This window comes from Dendrobates tinctorius, unplaced genomic scaffold (assembly GCF_039654945.1).
Source record: "Dendrobates tinctorius isolate UK_male_01 unplaced genomic scaffold, ASM3965494v1 ptg000007l, whole genome shotgun sequence".
Lineage (NCBI taxonomy): Eukaryota > Metazoa > Chordata > Amphibia > Anura > Dendrobatidae > Dendrobates > Dendrobates tinctorius.
Window position 1 is genome coordinate 3,038,289 of NW_027361675.1, and position 20,517 is coordinate 3,058,805.

At 42.5% G+C, this 20,517-nt stretch overlaps 1 protein-coding gene across 1 annotated transcript in view; it reads right to left on the reverse strand.

Annotated features, from left to right (window-relative positions):
- CSMD2 (CUB and Sushi multiple domains 2) overlaps positions 1 to 20,517 on the reverse strand; it is a 1,542,159-nt gene that overhangs the window by 39,897 nt on the left and 1,481,745 nt on the right. The window contains exons 54-58 of the mRNA XM_073571899.1: positions 20,219 to 20,392; positions 18,910 to 19,098; positions 18,617 to 18,790; positions 13,919 to 14,101; positions 3,092 to 3,268 (exon numbers count right to left, since the gene is read on the reverse strand). Coding sequence (XP_073428000.1) covers positions 3,092 to 3,268; positions 13,919 to 14,101; positions 18,617 to 18,790; positions 18,910 to 19,098; positions 20,219 to 20,392 — 897 coding nt within the window. The remainder of the gene's footprint in view (positions 1 to 3,091; positions 3,269 to 13,918; positions 14,102 to 18,616; positions 18,791 to 18,909; positions 19,099 to 20,218; positions 20,393 to 20,517) is intronic.

Sequence of the window (20,517 nt, forward strand, 5' to 3'; positions counted from 1 at the left end):
ACTGGCTAGGCCATTGCAGGACCTTGAAATGCTTCTTACACTTAATTGCCCTGGTTGTGTGTTTCGGGTCATTATCATGTTGGAAGACCCATCCATGACCCACCTTCAATGCGCTTAGTGAGAGAAGGAGGTTGTTGGTCAAAACTGGCGAAACATGACCCCATCCATCCTCCCTTCAATACAGTGCAGTCATCCTGTCCCCTTTGCATAAAAGCACCCACAAAGTATGATGTTTCCCCCACAATGCTTCATGGTTGGGACAATGTTCTTGGGGGTGTACTCATCCTTTTTCTTCCTTCAAACACAGCGAGTGGAGTTGATACCAAAAAGTTCTATTTTGGTTTCACCAGACCACATGACCTTCTCCCATGCCTCCTCTGGATCATCCAGATGGTCATTGGTGAACTTTAAATGGACCTGGACATGTGCTGGCATGAGCAAAGGCAACTTGCGTGTTCTGCAGGATGTTAATCCATGACGATGTAGTGTTTTACTAACAGTAATGTTTGAGATTGTGGTCCTATCTCTCTTCCGGTCAGTGACCAGATTTCCCCTTGTAGTTCTGGGCTGATTTCTGATCTTTCTCAAAATCATCCTTACATCATGAGGTGAGCTTCAGACCAAGGAAGATTGACAGTCACCTGTTTCTTCCATTTTCTAAACATTGCACCAAGAGTTATTGCCTTCACTCCAAGCTGCTGGCCTATTATCCTGTAGCCCATCCCATCCTTGTGCAAGTCTACAATTATGTCCCTGGTGTTCTAAGACAGCTCTTTGGTCTTGGCCATGGTGGAGAGGTAGAAGTATGATTGATTGAGTGTGTGGTATACAGGAAACAGGTGCAGTTTTCACAGCTTGCATGTGTTCACACTAGGAGGTGCTGATCATTTTTTTTTGCTTATTTAAGTAATACTGGATGCTGGCTGTTTCCAGTCTGGTCTTGCACTCCTCCCATTTAGCCTTGCAGGTGCTGCTCTACCAGCCTATAAATTGTAGGCTGAGACCAGTGGTGACATGTTTGTCTAAAATTGTAGGATGGTGGCCCGGAAGTGGCTTGTAGTGTAGAGCAGGGACTCATCAGAGGGAGGTCACCTTGCTGTGGTTTGAAAAATTTTACTAAATTGAATGTTTTTAATGTTTCTCTGTGTTTTCACATGGCCTAGATTCATTCACATGTGCTGCTGTGTTCTTTTTTGGCTATATATATATATATATATATATATATACACACACACACATAGTATATATATATATATATATATATATATATATACATATATTAACAGTGTGCATTGCTGCCGAGTGATGATCCACAGCATAAAAAGACATACAGACAGGGATACTGAGATCCTGAAGAGAATTACTGACGAGACTGAGTAACTGAGTAACCTTCCACAAGGCGTTAGTGGACAAGATTCCCAGTCATTGGACAGCCGAGAGCTTGCAAGTGTTGAAGGTAATAGACCTAAACAGGGCTGGGAGCATGGCGCTAGTGAGGGTCCCGAATGGTGGGTCTAGGACGTCCATAGGGATAGGACGGGAAGCCGCAGCAGGAGTGGAAAAACTCGTTCAACAGGACTGTAGCCTAGAAGCTGGGTTATGGCAACATTGGATGAAACAGGTAAGCTACAGGGCCCTGGAGTAGCCCACAGAGGAAGGCTACAGTAGAAATGAAAAGACATCTACCCATGTAGAAAACATGCTTAAGACTGCATATCCGCTAATGTGGTAGGGGCCGGGGTTGGGGGGTGGTCCACTGCTTACCATGTCCGGACGACAAAGGCACCATGCAAAGCAAGGACAAAACAGAGGCAGAGTTCAGTTGCAACAGTTCCAGATTTTATTCGGCGGCCTCCTGATGACCATAACCACGCACCGCAGTTCTTTACAGTTCTCCGTCTCCAGGCCCGGGTACCTGCACCGTTCCTCCAGTCGAAGTAACGTCCCTCGCAGGTCTTTCGCTGGGGCTGTCCTAGACCAATCTACCGCCAGCGCTTTACCTGCTCGATGTCGTTGTCCAATCGGTACCCCCGGGGCCTCGTCTGTCCTGCGGTCCATCGGGTCAGGGCCACCCCCTGACTGTCTCTTTCCTGTCAGTCCCCTGGTCGAGCTCTTCACCGTTCTCCGTCTTCTGTCCTGAGTCTTCCTCTGCTGAGCTCCTCCCGGGACTAACCTGTCCGGAACCCCAACCAGTCCTATTTATCCCCTCTCTCACCGGGAATTCCCCTCCTGGGTTCCTATCTCCCCGCCACCCCATGACTAAGCGTTTTTCAAGCCGTAAGCTGATGTTAAGTCCTAAGCTACTCCCCCCTGCTATCTTGTTGTCATTTCTAGGTACTGCACTCTCCTATCCACCTTTCCCAGCTGTCACCCTTCTATCCTGTCAATCTCCGTCCATAGTGCACCGACCGTTCCCTCCTACTTCCAGTCAAGTCACCTTCACCACACTATCTCTTGCACATAACTTTTATCAAGTTCAATAAAGTCCCCATGTTTGAATGGAAGTCTCCTTTATTGATCTGCAGAGTTCAGGGTCTTATCCAGCCAACACCATTGGTCACAGGTAGCCTGCACAAGCATAAGGCCTTCACAACACCAACACGCAGCCAGGACCAAGTCTTTTCTGTAGCATGCCAGAGTGTCGAATATAAAACACATGCCCATGGCTACCACCCTGGTCAAGTTTACACTTGGGGTATTCGGCAGGACCGAGACATGAATCAGAAAGAATTGATGGATACAGGAAGGGCTCCTATAATCAGAAAAATTGCAACTGTGGAACATCTGAGATGGCACCAAATAGGGACCTCAAGATGCCGGTGAGTCAAGCGAAATGGCGAGACAGACATATCCATAGTGGGTGAGCTGGAGGCAAAAGGGGCAATGCAGAGTCCAATCCTTCATCCAGCCAGGACCCACTCTTTTCTGTAGAGTGCTGGGGGGGTCGAATAAATAACACTCGCCCACAGCTACCACCCAGGTCATGTTTATACTGCCCTTTGATCACTTAAGAAAAACCTGCTGACAGATTTCCTTTAAAATGACATACTGTACATTGGGACATTCATTTACAACAAGGAGCATAGTTTACCTGTGCAGTCAGGAGCAGTGCCAGCCCATGTGCCATTAACAGTGCAGTCCCGTCTTAGAGGTCCACTATAGAAGTACCCCTCGCGACATTCATATACAGTAGAACTGGAGAAAACTAAGCCATCATTGAATATAACTCGTGCGTTGCTGGGAGTTCCTGGGTTCCCACAGGAAACCACTGCAAAAAGGTGAACAAGAATTATACCATTATAACTTCTTCTGTGAAGGGACAATGTTATTCTGGCAACAAAGGGCGAACGTCTTACTTGACTAATTTGAGTCAAACTCTTGCAATGTGGCATGCTGAGGGATATGATTTCTCTAATTCACTGATGATGACAATAATTGGAAACTGGAGAGGGAGGGGATGGATGGATAAGGAGGACTTTTTTTTGTTTTTTAATTATAAAACTCCTGCAGGCAGAGAAGCAAAGCAAATGGGGTGTGGAGAACAACTCCTACCACTGCAATGTGACATTGACAGAGGAAAATCCATCAGGAAATACAAGTCCATTCTACCATTGTATCACAGAAGCATTCAGTGAAAATGGCAGCTCGAGACCGATAAACCATTAGATAAACAAAAGCATATACTACACACATACTATTAATATTCAGTTACCTTATTCTCCATGTAATGATGTATGATACAGCACTTTGCTGTCTATAGATATTATTTGAGAAGAGGCAGGATTTATACATTATTCACTACTTTATCTTTTTAAGGACAAAGTGAATGTCACTTTTTATTTTACTACATCGGTGTCATTACAGTAGGGAATACATCTGGTTAATACATGGCACTGAATAGGCACGAGTTTCTAATGAAACACAGCTGGCCACAATTTAACTTACACAAGATGACATTTTCATAGGATTTTGTAATTGTTTCCTGCACATGTTAAAAACGCTTAGAAAGAAAATAAAGGATAACCTGGTTAATAAAGAGCCACAATGAAGACCAGTTACAATGACCCTCTCACTGTGGAGGAACTATTCTGTACTTAGGATGGGCCAGTTAGTGGGTGGGGGGGTCAAAATCCATGCCCCCCCACTGATCAGCTGTTTTCAGCTTGACTGCTGGATCAGGGGCGGGCATTTCATTGGTGCAACATGTTCAGTCATACAGGGGCCCAAGAGGTAAAGGGGCCCATTTCTACCTACAAAACAGGTGACATTGGGCATTATGATGAGCTAGTGTACCCCAAAGGGGTCCATATAGTATTGCTGCACAGAGGCCCTCTTCCGTCTGTGTCCGCCAGTGTGCTGCATGGATGCAAACTGTGAAAAGAGCCAGAATAGCATAACTCCATTCACTGTGTAATGGTTGTTGCCGAGAACTGCAGCTTAGTTCTGATTCAATTGAATACAAGCTAAGCTGCAGTTCTTAGAAATCGCCTGAATGGAAACAGCCGGTCTAGTCTGGCTCGGATCACAGTTTACATCCGGCCCGGAGCTGATCGTCAAGGGGGCTCCCTGTTGAACCCGTATTGATTCTCGGAATAGATCATCAATATTATAATTAATCATCCTTGTGATAGCACTGAAGGAACATTTACTTACTGACAAATTTCCCCATAGATTACAACTGATCGCTCGGGTCCCAGCATTGTCAACAGCTTTTTGTTAATTGTTAACACTGCATGTTCAAAGTGGAGAATGCGTTTATGGGTTTGCGATTATGGATTTCAGTTTTCCTGCACCTTAAATCTTGAATTTGAAAAATCTTTGAATGTGATAAAGTGTTCCTATAAGTGTACTTTCTTCCTGCGCTGTTCTGCAACCATGAATGCCTGGCACAGCTTTTTTATAGCGTTGGGGTGCCAAGGTTGTCTATTGATTTTTCACTTTCTGATATGCACCAGAGTAGTGATCAAGCCAATAGCTGATGCAAGTGTGACGTTGTAGAAGATGGTGGCTGTGTCTGTGTCATGGAGTGAAGATATGGAGTGAAGATATGGTGAACAGCGGCAGACAGAGTTTATTAATGTCTATGTGTGATGTATGGATGTTCTAATTGCTAGACTTGGGAGGCAGTTGAAGAGAACAGGGATGAGAATGTAAGCAAATGGTGTTCAGCTAGGCAGAGAGGTGAGATTAGAGTATGTCTATTGGTTGTGGACAACCAAAGGATGAAGCGAGTGACAAGAGCGTGGAGGCAGCTAAGTGGTGGTTCTCAATGGGGATGCTGAAATCAGACTTGCTGATGGTGCAAATGTCAGCAGAGAAAAAGAGTAGGTGCCAGGTAGTGAAATGGTTGATAAAAGCGGAGGCAGAGCTTTGTGGTCGGTTTATGATGGTTATTTGAAAATAATAATAATAATAATAATTTCTATAGCACCAACATATTTTGCAGAACTTACATTTTAGTGAGGACTTGCACAGACAATAAATTCATTACAGAATAATACATAACTCAGATACCAAAAGTAGTGAGGGCCCTGCTCGCAAGCTTACAATCTATGAGGAAATAGGGAGACACGAAAGGTAAATGGTAAATAGTGTTTGTATTGTATGGTCTAATCATAAAATACTAAATAGGATGTTCACATAACGCTGCATGAAGCGGTCACCAGCCAGTGTATGTATAAGTACAGACACAGAGGGCTAATTAGTGCACAAAGGGTATGCAAACTGAAGCTACGAGGGTCATGATTTTTAAGTAAATTTTGTATGGGCAAAATGGGGATAATTAGATAGGTGAGGTAAGGGGATAGGCCAATCTAAAGTAATGCGTTTTAAGGCCACCCTTAAAACTGTGGGTATTGGGAATTAATCGAATTGTCCTGGGTAGTGCATTCCAAAGAATTGGCGCAGCATGCAAGAAGTCTTGGAGACAGGAATGGGATGTTTGGAAAATTTAGGATTTTAGTTTTAAGTCATTAGCAGAACAGAGAGCCCATGTAGAGTGGTAGACAAAGAGGAGATGTAGAGTAGTACTGAACTGTGGAGCACTTTGTACTCTGTAGAGCAGTGTACCCCAACTCCGGTCCTCAAGAACCACCAACAGGTCATGTTTTCAGGATTTCCTTAGTATTGCCTAGGTGATAATTGTATCACCTACACAGGCAGGAATTCCATCAAGGATAATAGAAAAAATTGGAGTCCAGATCAACAGGACTGGATTTTTCTTTTCTTCTTATTTTTCAAAAGAAAATAAAATATAGTGCGTACAAAAGAAAATTTTCATGGTTGATATGACCCAGTTGACACGGTTTGACTGCACTAAGCAGTCTTAAGCCCTGTTACACATAATGATGTCCCAGCGATCCCACCAACGATCCGACATAATAGGATCGCTGGGACATCGTTAGGCTGATCGCTGGTGAGCTGTCACAAGACAGCCCCAGCGATCAGGATCAGCGACGCTGGTTTCTAATGTAAACATCGGGTATCCAGGAGCCGCGGCTCCTGGATACCCACTGTTTACCATGGAAACCGGCGTACATGCTGGTTTCTAAGGTAAACAGCGGGTATCTAAGAGGTGTGGGCCAAGCTGGGGTGTGGTCCCTCTTCTTACCGCGCAGAGATAAAAACAAAGACATGATGGAGGCAGATTCTTGGTGCAATAGGTCCAAGTTTATTGTTCACCGTCCGACTGACGGCCCTCGCAGCACACCGCAATATCTCTCTCTCTCACAGCCCTCCGTGTCCAGGGCCGCTTCATACACCGTACGTTACACTAGGGACGTATTTATACATACCGCCCCTTTTCACGCTGTGACAATCCTGTCAGCTCAGTCACTGTGGCCGCCTTAGGCCCGTACACCATCAGCACTTTACTGGCCAGTTTCGTCGTTACACATACGGTGTCCTTCACCCAGAGCCTCGTCTCTACTGCGGTTCTTTCCTGTCAGGACCACCCCCCTGACGTTCACTCTCCTCAGTCCCCCTGGTTTGGTTTTCCTCAGAGTGCACAGACTGTCGCAGTCCTCCTGTCACTTGAGCTCCCCCTGGGGACTGGAACCTTCTGGAACCCTCCCTCAGTATTTATAGCTCTCCCGGTCCCCTGTCACTGTAACCCCGCCCCCCATGACCAACGGTTTCTAAAGCCCTAAGCTGTTGTCAAGTCCTTTGCTCACACTCCTCCCTGCCATCTAATGGTCAACCCAAGGTACTGCACGTCCACTACACTTTCCTAGCTGTTTCCCCACTGTAATAACTGACACCTACCTACACTGTGCAAACCTTTCCTTCTTCACTCTGACTAGTCCGTCCGTCCGTCAGGTCACCTTCCCTACACATCATTAGGCTGATCGCTGGTGAGCTGTCACAAGACAGCCCCAGCGATCAGGATCAGCGACGCTAGATGCTGGTTTCTAATGTAAACATCGGGTATCCAGGAGCCGCGGCTCCTGGATACCCACTGTTTACCTTGGAAACCGGCGTACATGCTGGTTTCTAAGATAAACAGCGGGTATCTAAGAGCCTCGCAACTCCTGGATACCCGCTGTTTACCTTGGAAACCAGCGTGTACACCGGTTTCCAAGGTAAACAGCGAGTATCCAGGAGCCGCGGATCCTGGACACCTGATGCTTACATTAGAAACCAGCGTCGCTGATCTTTCGCTGCCACACGCAGCGATGCGCGCTGGCCAGCGGGAGACCAGCGATCGAAAAACGGCCCAGGCCGATGCTGCACGATCAGCGATAACCGGCAGGGGGGCCAGTCGCTGATCCCCGTCACACACAGCGATCTCGCTTGCAAGATCGCTGTGGTGTCACAAAATCAGCGATCTCGCTAGCAAGATCGCTGTGTGTGATGGGGCCTTTACTCATGACTGCTTAGTACAGTTGAAATGTGTTGACTGGGTCATATGAGGAGACAGGTCAGAAGAGGAAAGGGTGTACAAAGTGATAGTGGGTAATATAAACAATTTGTATGTTTACATAACAGGGAAAGAGATAAAACCATATATACATACCAGGGGACACATACAAAAGGTGTGACTATGAATCAAACAACCAGATTTGTGGAATGCTGGAATCACAATGGCAATCACAATTATTCAACCCACATTTTAGGTATATTAGCAAACTTTCTGCAGTTTGCAATAAATAAAGCAAACAAGAATAATTTAATGACCTCAACACAATTAGTATAAAAAGTCGTTCCTAAAGATTCAACACAAAATGCTGCTATTAATGAGTACTGCAGTCACAGAATTATTCATCCCCTTCATGACAAGCGTCTTTAGTGCTTAGTAGAGGACCTTTGGCTGCTATGACCTGCTGCAAATGTGATGCAGCTATCATACACCAGCTTTTGGAAGCATTCCTGTAGAATCTTAGTCCATTCCTTATACAGTGCCTACAAGTAGTATTCAACCCCCTACAGATTTAGCAGGTTTGATAAGATGCAAATAAGTTAGAGCCTTCAAACTTCACACAAGAGCAGGATTTATTAACAGATGCATAAATCTTACAAACCAAAAAGTTATGTTGCTCAGTTAAATTTTAATAAATTTTAAACATAAAAGTGTGGGTCAATTATTATTCAACCCCTAGGTTTATTTTTTTGTGGAATAACCCTTGTTTGCAATTACAGCTAATAATCTTCTTTAATAAGACCTGATCAGGCCGGCACAGGTCTCTGGAGTTATCTTGGCCCACTCCTCCATGCAGATCTTCTCCAAGTTATCTAGGTTCTTTGGGTGTCTCATGTGGACTTTAATCTTGAGCTCCTTCCACAAGTTTTCAATTGGGTTAAGGTCAGGAGACTGACTAGGCCACTCCAACACCTTGATTTTTTGCCTCTTGAACCAGGCCTTGGTTTTCTTGGCTGTGTGCTTTGGGTCGTTGTCTTGTTGGAAGATGAAATGACGACCCATCTTAAGATCCTTGATGGAGGAGCGGAGGTTCTTGGCCAAAATCTCCAGGTAGGCCGTGCTCTCCATCTTCCCATGGATGCGGACCAGATGGCCAGGCCCCTTGGCTGAGAAACAGCCCCACAGCATGATGCTGCCACCACCATGCTTGACTGTAGGGATGGTATTCTTGGGGTCGTATGCAGTACCATCCAGTCTCCAAACGTCACGTGTGTGGTTGGCACCAAAGATCTCGATCTTGGTCTCATCAGACCAGAGAACCTTGAACCAGTCTGTCTCAGAGTCCTCCAAGTGATCATGAGCAAACTGTAGATGAGCCTTGACATGACGCTTTGAAAGTAAAGGTACCTTACGGGCTCGTCTGGAATGGAGACCATTGCGGTGGAGTACGTTACTTATGGTATTGACTGAAACCAATGTCCCCACTGCCATGAGATCTTCCCGGAGCTCCTTCCTTGTTGTCCTTGGGTTAGCCTTGACTCTTCGGACAAGCCTGGCCTCGGCACGGGAGGAAACTTTCAAAGGCTGTCCAGGCTGTGGAAGGCTAACAGTAGTTCCATAAGCCTTCCACTTCCGGATGATGCTCCCAACAGTGGAGACAGGTAGGCCCAACTCCTTGGAAAGGGTTTTGTACCCCTTGCCAGCCTTGTGACCCTCCACGATCTTGTCTCTGATGGCCTTGGAATGCTCCTTTGTCTTTCCCATGTTGACCATGTATGAGTGCTGTTCACAAGTTTGGGGAGGGTCTTAAATAGTCAGAAAAGGCTGGAAAAAGAGATAATTAATCCAAACATGTGAAGCTCATTGTTCTTTGTGCCTGAAATACTTCTTAATACTTTAGGGGAACCAAACAGAATTCTGGTGGTTTGAGGGGTTGAATAATAAATGACCCTCTGAATAAACTTTTCACAATTTAAAAAAAAATTAAACAAAGAAATAACATTCTTTTTTGCTGCAGTGCATTTCACACTTCCAGGCTGATCTACAGTCCAAATGTCACAATGCCAAGTTAATTCCGAATGTGTAAACCTGCTAAATCTGCAGGGGGTTGAATACTACTTGTAGGCACTGTAGGCAATGGCTTCTAAAAAGTTAAGTGAACAGATCATTGCTTGAACAAACAATGAAAAGGATACAAAAATATAGCAGAGACATTTGTAACACCTAGGTCTAAGGGGTAAGGTTTCTCCTTGTGGAGAATGACATACCAGCTCTGGCTTGTCAAGGTAAGGAGGCTTATTCGCCGTGCAATGCTCCTCTGGGAAATTTTATATGCAAATTGCCTCTTCAGAGAGAAAGAGGACTTTTACTCTACAGCGCCACCTATTGGTAGTAGCGATCCTCCAAGTCACAATCAACCCTTTAACGAGTCTTGTAATATGACTTAGGACTTAGAGGACTTTTACTCTACAACGCCACCTATTGGTAGTAGCGATCCTACAAGTCACAATCAACCCTTTAACGAGTCTTGTAATATGACTTAGGATAAAAGCCAAATCAGAATCTCAATTTGCAGACACGGTGTTTCGAGCTATTGGCTCTCATCAGTGCAAAGTATGAGATCTGATTTGGCTAGGTGAGAGGCTCTGGACTGAGGTCTGGACCGTGTCTGCAAATTGAGATTCTGATTTGGCTTTTATCCTAAGTCATATTACAAGACTCGTTAAAGGGTTGATTGTGACTTGTAGGATCGCTACTACCAATAGGTGGCGCTGTAGAGTAAAAGTCCTCTTTCTCTCTGAAGAGGCAATTTGCATATAAAATTTCCCAGAGGAGCATTGCACGGCGAATAAGCCTCCTTACCTTGACAAGCCAGAGCTGGTATGTCACTCTCCACAAGGAGAAACCTTACCCCTTAGACCTCAGTCCAGAGCCTCTCACCTAGCCAAATCAGATCTCATACTTTGCACTGACGAGAGCCAATAGCTCGAAACGCCGTGTCTGCAAATTGAGATTCTGATTTGGCTTTTATCCTAAGTCATATTACAAGACTTGTTAAAGGGTTGATTGTGACTTGTAGGATCGCTACTACCAATAGGTGGCGCTGTAGAGTAAAAGTCCTCTTTCTCTCTGAAGAGGCAATTTGCATATTGTAACACCTAAAGTGAGACCTATGTGTTCAGAGACTGTTGCTGGGAGTACACAGACATTCACAGCAGATGCTTCTATTTCTGCACTGCCCTGGACTACAGCACCCAGCAGACATTGCTCCTCTCTGCATCATAGAAAAGTAGAAGCAACAGAGGAAGGGACTGATTGGTTGAAAAGGTTGGAGAAGAAGGCTAGCAGCAGAAAGATGTATGCAATCCTCCATGTCAGATATGTGAGAGTCTGATCCTGGAGAGCAGGGAACAGAGGCACAGAGTGAGCGCTAATCGTCAAGACACTCAGTATGTGAGGGGAGAAGATAACCCTACTGCGGGACCACATCTGCAGACCGGCCAGGTAACCAGGAGATTTGTCCATCGCACTCTTTCTACAGTCCACAATCCATCCCTTGTGTCTCCGGCATCTGGATCCTGTAGCCCCAAGCTGGATCCCTGTGTGACCCCAAACTTGCTACATCGAGCTATTGCTGGTTCCAGTATTGAGGAGTTAATAAGAGAACTGTTGCTGAACGGATTGTGTTCCTATTGTATTATATGCACCAACGGTTTCTGCAAAGCGTGGAAACTGGACCCCATCGCTGGACTGTGTTAATGGCATTGTTGCAGCCATTATTGGGTGTTATTTGTTAGGAGTGTGTCTGCTGTTACTTAAAGTGTCATCATAATGTTCAGGCCTACTGCAAAGCACATTTTGAACCTGTATCATAGATTGTGTGATAGTAAATGTTTTGCTGTTCCTTGTTATATCCTCTGAGTTTAACACCATTTATTTCTCTGTAAATAAACCTGTTAATTGTTTCAACCTCATGTCTTTCGAGTGTATACGGAGTGTGGACAGGGATTTCCCAAGTCAACCCTTGACAGAAGAGGAAGAGCCTCCTGCATCCCATTACAGCTCCCAGTAAGATTTGTGTGGAGGCACTGTGCCATATTGAGGTGAAAAATACTGGACACTCTGCCCATGGTTGTGTCTTAACCCTTTGATGTGGGCTGCGGCGCTGAGCCCACATCTTTCCCGGCAAATTTCAGCTGTTTTGAACAGCTGACAGGTGCCTATAACAACTGAGGCTGTTAGCAGCATTTAACTTGCACTTCCGGTAAGCGCGCTTGAAATCCCACCCATCGGTGACCCCGTTACATGATCGCGGGTCACCGATGGGTTGGCATAACAACCAGAGGTCTCCAGCAGACCTCTATGGTTGTCATAGCCAGATTGCTTTGAGTGCCGCCTGGTGGAGAGAGCCGATCGGACAACCGCAGCTTCTAGTCTCCCATGGAGACTATTGAAGCATGCAAAAAGTAAAAAAAAAAATTTTTAAAAATATTACAAAAATAAAAAATATATAAAAGTTCAAATCTCCCCCTTTTCACCCCATTCAATCACCCGATCTAACTATATATATATAAAAAAAAAAAAGAATTAACCCGATTGGTAAATGGCTTAATGAGAAAAAAAATTAAAAACGCCAGAATTAAGTTTTTTTGATCACCGTTACATTGAAATAAAATGCAATAACGGGTGATCAAAAGATCAAATATACACCAAAATGGTATCAATAAAAACATCAGCTAAGTGCGCAAAAAATAAGCCTTCACCCATCCCCAAATCGCGAAAAATGGAGACGCTATGGGTTTCGGAAAATGTCACCTTTTTTTTTATACCAAAGATTGGATTTTTTTTCACCACTTAAATAAAAAAAAACCTAGACATATTTAGCGTCTATGAACTCGTAATGATGTGGAGAATCATAACGGCAGGTCAATTTTAGCATTTAGTGGGCATGGTAAAAAAAACCCAAAAACTGTGGAATTACACTTTTTTGCAATTTCAATGCACTTTGAATTTTTTTCCAGTTTTCCAGTACAAGATGTGTTAAAACCAATGGTATCGTTCAAAAGAACAACTTGTCCCACAGAAAACAAGCCCTCACAAGGCCATATTGACCAAAAGGTAAAAAAAGTTATGGCTCTGGGAAGAAGGGGAGAAAAAAAAACTAAACTGCAAAAATGGAAAATGGCCCGGGGGTTAAGAGGTTTTTTTTTCTAGGAATTGAAAGCAGAGTTCAAAATCAAAAGGAAGGCGATATGATTCTACAAGTCAGTAAGATTACGACAATACCAAACATGCATTTTTTTTACTTAAGTGATGAAAATAAATTCAGAAATTAATAAATAACCACATTTTTCACTTGTGTCACCATTTTCTGAGACCTGTCATTCTTTGGTCGATCGAGCTCTGCGATGGTTTGTCTTTTGAGGTACTCTAGATGCAATATTTTGATACTTTCATAGAGTATTTTTTGTAGTGCTTTGGCTGATGAAAAAACAACATTTTGGTGTATTGATTTTTTTTTTCTCATTATGGCGTTTACCGACTGAGTGAATTAATTTTAAATTTTCATTTATCAGACTTTTACAGACTTGGAGAAAAATACAAAAATACAGATATGTATTCTTTCTTTATTTTTAGTGGGAGAATTTTTATATCTTTTTTTTACTTATTTAGCAAAAAAAAATTTCCATTGTGTCTTGTAGTCCACTTAGGCGACTTGAACCTGCGATTGTCTGATCGCTTGTACTATGTACTGCCATATCACTGTAATTTGGTATATAGGAAAACTCATGTGAGCCTCACCATATTGGTATAGACCATAAACATTAGCACTAAATAAAAATGTTCATATCTTTGGAACTGTATTGCGGAATCTCAGGTGATGAGTGAAAATGAAATAAGATAAAAAACTATTAACTTTTGATTTGGTGATAACTTAAGTCTTCTTTATATATTTTATTATTCCCATGATAACTAAAGACATCTGCATCAACACATCATTTTACCAAAAAAAGGAAGATAAAAAAAGACAAGATTAATTTACTTCAAGGAGGACCGTACCTTCACACTCTGGCTGAAAACCACTCCAGGACCCATTGATGAGGCATTTTCTCTCTGCAGACCCCCTCAGGTTGTTTCCAGCTTCACAGCTGAATCGCACTACACTATCAATGGTGAACTCATTGCCTTGTCGAAGTCCATGGGATGGCACTCCAGGGTCACCACATTCACCAGCACTCCCTCCTGCAATGGCAAGTCATATTATTTTAATATTTATTATAACTAAGATTATTAATTACCAGTAAGGGGATTTAAAAAATTTCAAAATATGAACAGTGTATTTTTTTTAAATTTCAGTCTTTTTCAGGGGTTTTCAGCCTTGATAAATTAGTATTCAAGATTTGTAATATGCAGGTAATACCAAACAAAAGTAGGTGCAGATATTTTAATTTGCTAAATATCTGAAACATAGAGATCACAGTCTGTATTAGGCCAGGGTCACACTTGCGAGAAACTCGCACGAGTCTCAAGCATCAATACCCGGCACTCGGGCCGGAGCGCTCAGCTGCATAGAAATACATGCAGCCGCATTCTCCGGTCCCGAGTGCCGGCGGCATTGCTGGGGATTGAGACGCGAGATTTGTGCGAGTTTCTCGCAAGTGTGACCCTTGCCTTACCAACATTGCTGCTCTCACGGGAGGTAAAGCCCAGTCTTCCTAAAATTCAGAATTCCCAACTATACAATATGTGGGTAGGTAATATATCACTACATAAAGATGCCAGAGTAAATTATTAGTTTTCAGCAGCTTTCTCAGAAAAACATGCTATCCTTAACATAGTTAACAGTATGGGTGGTACTAAACAGCTCAGTGAATGAACATGGCACTTTCATAAGATGCCACAAGTCAGTTTGTGAATTTTCAGGTCTGCAAAATTTGCTCCAGTCAATTGTAAGTGTTAGGCCGGAGTCACACTAGAGTATAGCATCCAATGCGAGACCATCAGATGCGATATGCTAATGACATTCTGCTCAGTGCTCTGTGCTCCGATCCTCTAGCATCAGAGAATAACAGCATAGGTGTAGAGGAGACGGAGAAAGTAATTTCTCCATCTCCTTCATTGCCAGCATCCACGGTAATAGCACTGAACTCGGATCTGAGTGCAGCCTGATGTTTCACACGCACCCATACACTTGTGTGGAAGTGATCCGATTCTCAGATGCACCCGAGATGTACCCTGCGATTGTTCTCTTAAAATAAAATTACAGATATGAGCTGCATCACAGAGTAACACTTGGCCAAGTGCCATGCAATATTTTATGACATAGCACTCAGTCGTGTTATACGCTTGTGTGACTCCGACATTACTATTATGTAGTGAGAACATCTAAAAGCAAAAAGAACTAAACCATGGAGCAGTGGACCCAGCAAAGTCACATAGTGTGTGACTGAGTGCTGCACTGCATGGCACATAAAAATAGTCTAATTTAGCATGACTGTGTTTCCAACACTAGAGGAGGTCCCCAAAGACATGCTTTTAAGAATTTAATGTGAAGGAACTTGAGTGACTGTACCAAGCCTGATCTAAATTCCATCAAATTCCTTTTGGATGATTTGAAGCACCCATTACGAGACAGTCCTTGACCATCATGAATGCCTGAAATTCCCATTTCCACAGAAAAACTCTTGGATCTTATAGAAAGTTTTCCCACAAAACAAAGCCCAACTCCAAATCAACATTTGTGGTCTGGAATGGAATATTTAACAAGCTTAAAAGGTTTCCAATTTAAAAATAGTGATTCCAAAATAATAGAATATTTGTGAAAAAAGGTGCACAGATATTAGACAACGTGTCTCGATCAAGCATTGACTCCTTGTCTCTGAGCTTGGCGGATTGTGCAATGTACATCAGTAGGCTGCCACCGTGATGTGCGCTGTAGTCATTATGTTAGGGGGCCACTTTTTGGAAAGTGAAAAGACCCCGGAAATCATGTATGAATTAATTAGGGAGCATTTGATGCACTTATAGGGCTGTTTATCTGCTCTTGTTCATTTCTTTTTGGGTTGATGTTGCATTTTATAAAACCCCCATTTTGACAATGTGAAGAGATGCTGTATGTTTTGTTTTTCCTTGACTTATTTTTTTGGTGATAGCCCTTATGATGTGTACATGGAGGGACAGGAGTTATTGTAGCCTGGTAGGGGCAGTCCATGTATATTTCCATCATGGAGTGGGCAAAGATGTGTGCAGCAGACTCAAGGAGCTATATACCAAAGCCAGCACCTGACACTCATGGCAAAAAGGAAGGTTCCATCTTTGTTATAAAGCATATAATTAATTAGGCCTTTAAATCAAATTACCATTTTGGGGGGAAACATAGCTTTTACTGTTGAAGCTCATTAAAAAAAAAGGTCTTATCCCTGTTACTGCACACATCTTTAGTAAAATCATTGTATGTACCGATAAAACGGCATGTGGTATTGCCATACAGTTTTGGACTCATGGGTGCACTACTGCCACAAGGATCGTTCCAGTGTTTTTTCTTATTGCAGTGCTGGAGTGGTGCTACTAATGTAAGTTCCCTACACCTATTCTTATTCTTACCTGCCAATGTCTTCATCTTTTATCAGCACCACTCCAGATGTTCTCTAGCAGTTTGTGATATGCCACATCGCTCTAGTGTCAGCTGTGCGATCCAAAAGTCTCTTCTCAATATAAGTCAGAACAGAATGATGCTGTCATAGACTTGCATTGAAAGCTTGTGACTGTTACCTATGACTTCTGGTCAATCAGAAGTTATGGTCACAATGTGGCACTATGGGACCAGAGCAGCACTGGGAAGAGCTGAAGACAGCAGGTGGTTAGCATAGTATTAGGTACAGGGACATTACATTAGTGACACCACTCCAATGCTGAAATAAAAAAATGCTGGAGTGTGCTATAAGTTATTAGTCTTTTTTTACTTTGGTGGCACATATATCTGCATTTGGTTATACACAGGTATTGTACTAAAGGCAGCAGTGTATTTACTAGCACTTAGGCAGGCAGTGAGTTGTCCTATTTCCTCTCAAAGTAATCGGTGGAGACTACCAATACATGATCAGAAAAGTGTGAACTCAAAAACCCATGAAACAAGCAATACAAAATATTATATCAAATTCGATTGAGTAGCCAATGATAACAATAGGTGGAGCTTCACTTTAAAGAGCATAAAACGGTAAATGACCAGTAATAGCTGAAATAAAGCATCGGAAAATCGACCAATGCATTAGTGCAGATGTGTCAGCACTGATTCCGTTCAGCATTAATATTAAGCTAAGTGTGCATATAGTGTACTGAGAATAGCTTTCTGATCGATGCAAAATACCACGGAGACTTCTGAAGGTGGCTCGGCCTAGCATTGCAAGAGTTAATCACCAATACTTAGTCCAACACTCACATTAATCTTCCTAAAACACTTAACTGATTTCTTTTCCTTTTACAGCAGCCTAAAACACGGGCCATAAAGATCCGGGGTTTATGAGTTGTGACATAAAACTGCAGGGCAGATTCATAAAAACGAGGGACGGGGAAAAAACATATCATAGAGGAGAGAAACACAGATGTAAGAATTCAAACATTGTTTCAAGGTTATCAAGCACTGGGGCCTGAGAAGACCTGGAATTTAGAATAGATGGGTGATGGGGTACCTTTTAAGGCCTTTCCTGTGTTTTTACACAATGTGTACGATTTCATAAATGTTTTATTATATTGCTAACTGAAATGTTATTGCAGGTGGTCCAACTGTTGGGACCCACACCAAAAATAGTGCTTTGCATCCCGAGAATGGGGCTATGCAGAGACCCGTCTTAATAGAACAGAGCTGAGAATTCTTGACTTCCACTCCATTATCCAGGAGACTGCTGGAAAGAGCCAAGTACAAGCACTATACTCGATATTCTCCTGCAGTACCATACACAATGAAGGGAGCAGAGATTGACCATGAGCATTCTAGATGGGGTTCTTCAAAGCCTCTTTCCCAGGATCTTTTGTTGCCCTAATGGTTGGCTCTCCAATTATCAGTACGCTACCCCATCCCCCATCCTATAGATATGGGATGACGTTCAATTTTGAGAATAAGCCTTTAATAGTAAAATTAACAAAAAATACTGTTTTGGTCTAACTAGATTATCTTTTAAAATGTCAAATGCCTATGATAGGCAAGTCCTGGACGTCTTCGAAATCTTCGAAACAGTGTGCTAGGGGCACAATATTGAATTTTGTGATACTATGTTGCATTCTTAAGACGTAAAGAAGAACTATTGAAATATAAATATTTGTTAACGTTAATTCCTCATTGGGTTTCGAGATCTCTGGTTTCGGCTTTCTGTGTGGTCACACGTGCTGGTGGTTTGTAGCTGCTAAAAGTAACAGCTTTTCTTTCTCAGTAGAACCATAGCCAGATACAACATAGCATTAACGCTCCGTGGAAGTAAACACAAGGCACGTACCTGATAGCTCACATATACTAATACTGTTTAACAGACAGCTAAAGTTTAAGCAGTTTAGCCAAGGTTTAGCCAAATGTTTCACAGTTGGGTGTGCTTTGTAAAATTAATAATGGATTTGACTAAATAGATTTAACAAATAAGTAAGTAAAACTGACGCCAGAATAGTTATCAGGAGCATATGTTTCTAGGATTGTTGCATATCTTTTTATGCTGTTGTTATAGGGACCTTAAATTATAAACATACCCACAAATAGAAAAATCAGCTTACCTGAGCAGTGAGGTAGGAAGCCACTCCAGCGCCCATCCAGCTGGCAAATACGGGTGGCATTTCCAATAAGCGTTCGCTTGCCAAGGCAGCTGTACTGGACTGCAGAACCCACTGTGTATCTTCGTCCTGAAATCTGGGCATTTGGCGGAAGACCAGGGGAGCCGCAAGAGATCACTGAAAACCATGAAAAAATATCTGCTTATTCACTGAAATGGAGACTACAATGTTAACTAATAAAATTCCATGGAAAACATCTACGGTAAATCTAACTTTTAGTTAAAAAGGTTACTTACAATGGCAGGTGGGGAGATCTCGATCCCAAGTGCCATCTCCTTGGCAGGAAAGAACATGTGTTCCCATTAAATAGTAACCATGGCTGCACTCAAAGGAGACGGATGTACCAAAGCTGAATCGATCTGGACCTTTCTGTAGAACCCGTCTGAGGCCATTTTCAACATGTCCAGGATCTGTACAGTTTAAGACTGACAGAAGGAAAGAAAATTCACAGAAAAAGAAAACAGAAGTTGATAGATATGGAATAGAGAGATACTGTAGATAGAAATTAGATAGATATGGGATAGATAGATAGATAGATAGATAGATAGATATATGGGACAGATAGATATGGCATAGATAGATATGGGATAGATAGATAGATATGGGATAGATAGATAGATAGATATATATATGGGACAGATAGATATGGCATAGATAGATATGGGATAGATAGATATGGGATAGATAGATAGATAGATAGATATATGGGACAGATAGATATGGCATAGATAGATATGGGATAGATAGATAGATATGGGATGGATGGATAGATATGGGATAGATAGATAGATATGGGATAGATAGATAGATAGATATATGGGACAGATAGATATGGCATAGATAGATATGGGATAGATAGATAGATATGGGATGGATGGATAGATAGATATGGGATAGATAGATAGATATGGGATAGATAGATAGATATGGGATAGATAGATATGGGATAGATAGATAAAAAGATAGCCCCATAAAACTGACTACAGAAGAAAAAGATAACATGTATCTACTTCAGTAATCAAATCTTTATTCGTTCTTATAAAGCATCCCCACTTTACATGCCTTTTAAATGGTTTTTCCACCCCTGATCTTTTATTTAAATCAAGCAGCAGGCTCAAAAAAAGACTCAGAAAATGGTGCTCCTCTTTTAATGGTCTTAGGGTCCCCCTCAGAACAGAGGAAATTCCTCTTGTTCTGGTCGTATGGACATGTGATTGCTGTAGCCAATCACTGGTGATACACCGATAACCGCTGTGGTCAGTGATTGGCTCAAAGTGGTCACATGTCCATCACATTCAGGGAAGGAACCACGGAGACTGGCATGGAGTGCAGGCGGTTTTATAAGAGGAGCGACAGTGATCAAGGAAGGCGAGTTTGTTTTTTTTTCATGTTTTTTTTTTTTTTATCATTTTTACAACCTGATTTTTGCTTTTCATTACAAAATTAAGGGATGAGAAATCTTTTGAGTTTAAAGATTGAATTTTTGGGAAGCCCTAGGAATAATTTAGAATGGAGACAAGATTCCACAGTCTAAGCACCACTTACTTCTGCATGTTGGCAGGGCATGACTCCATTGTCCATTGGCTTGGCACTGAGCTTGTGTAACACCCTCTACCACATATCCAGAGTTGCATCCAAACTTCACTATGTCATTCAGGTTGAACTGGGATCCCTGAGATATTCCATTTCCAGGATTACCAGGATGGCCACAAGTTATTGCTGCAGGGGGCAGTAGTGAAAGGAAAGTCTTAAATAACCACATAACTATTCTTTTTACATCTTATATTGCTGATATTAACATTGCCATAAAGATATCAGATATTTTACTTGCCTACACTTGTAGA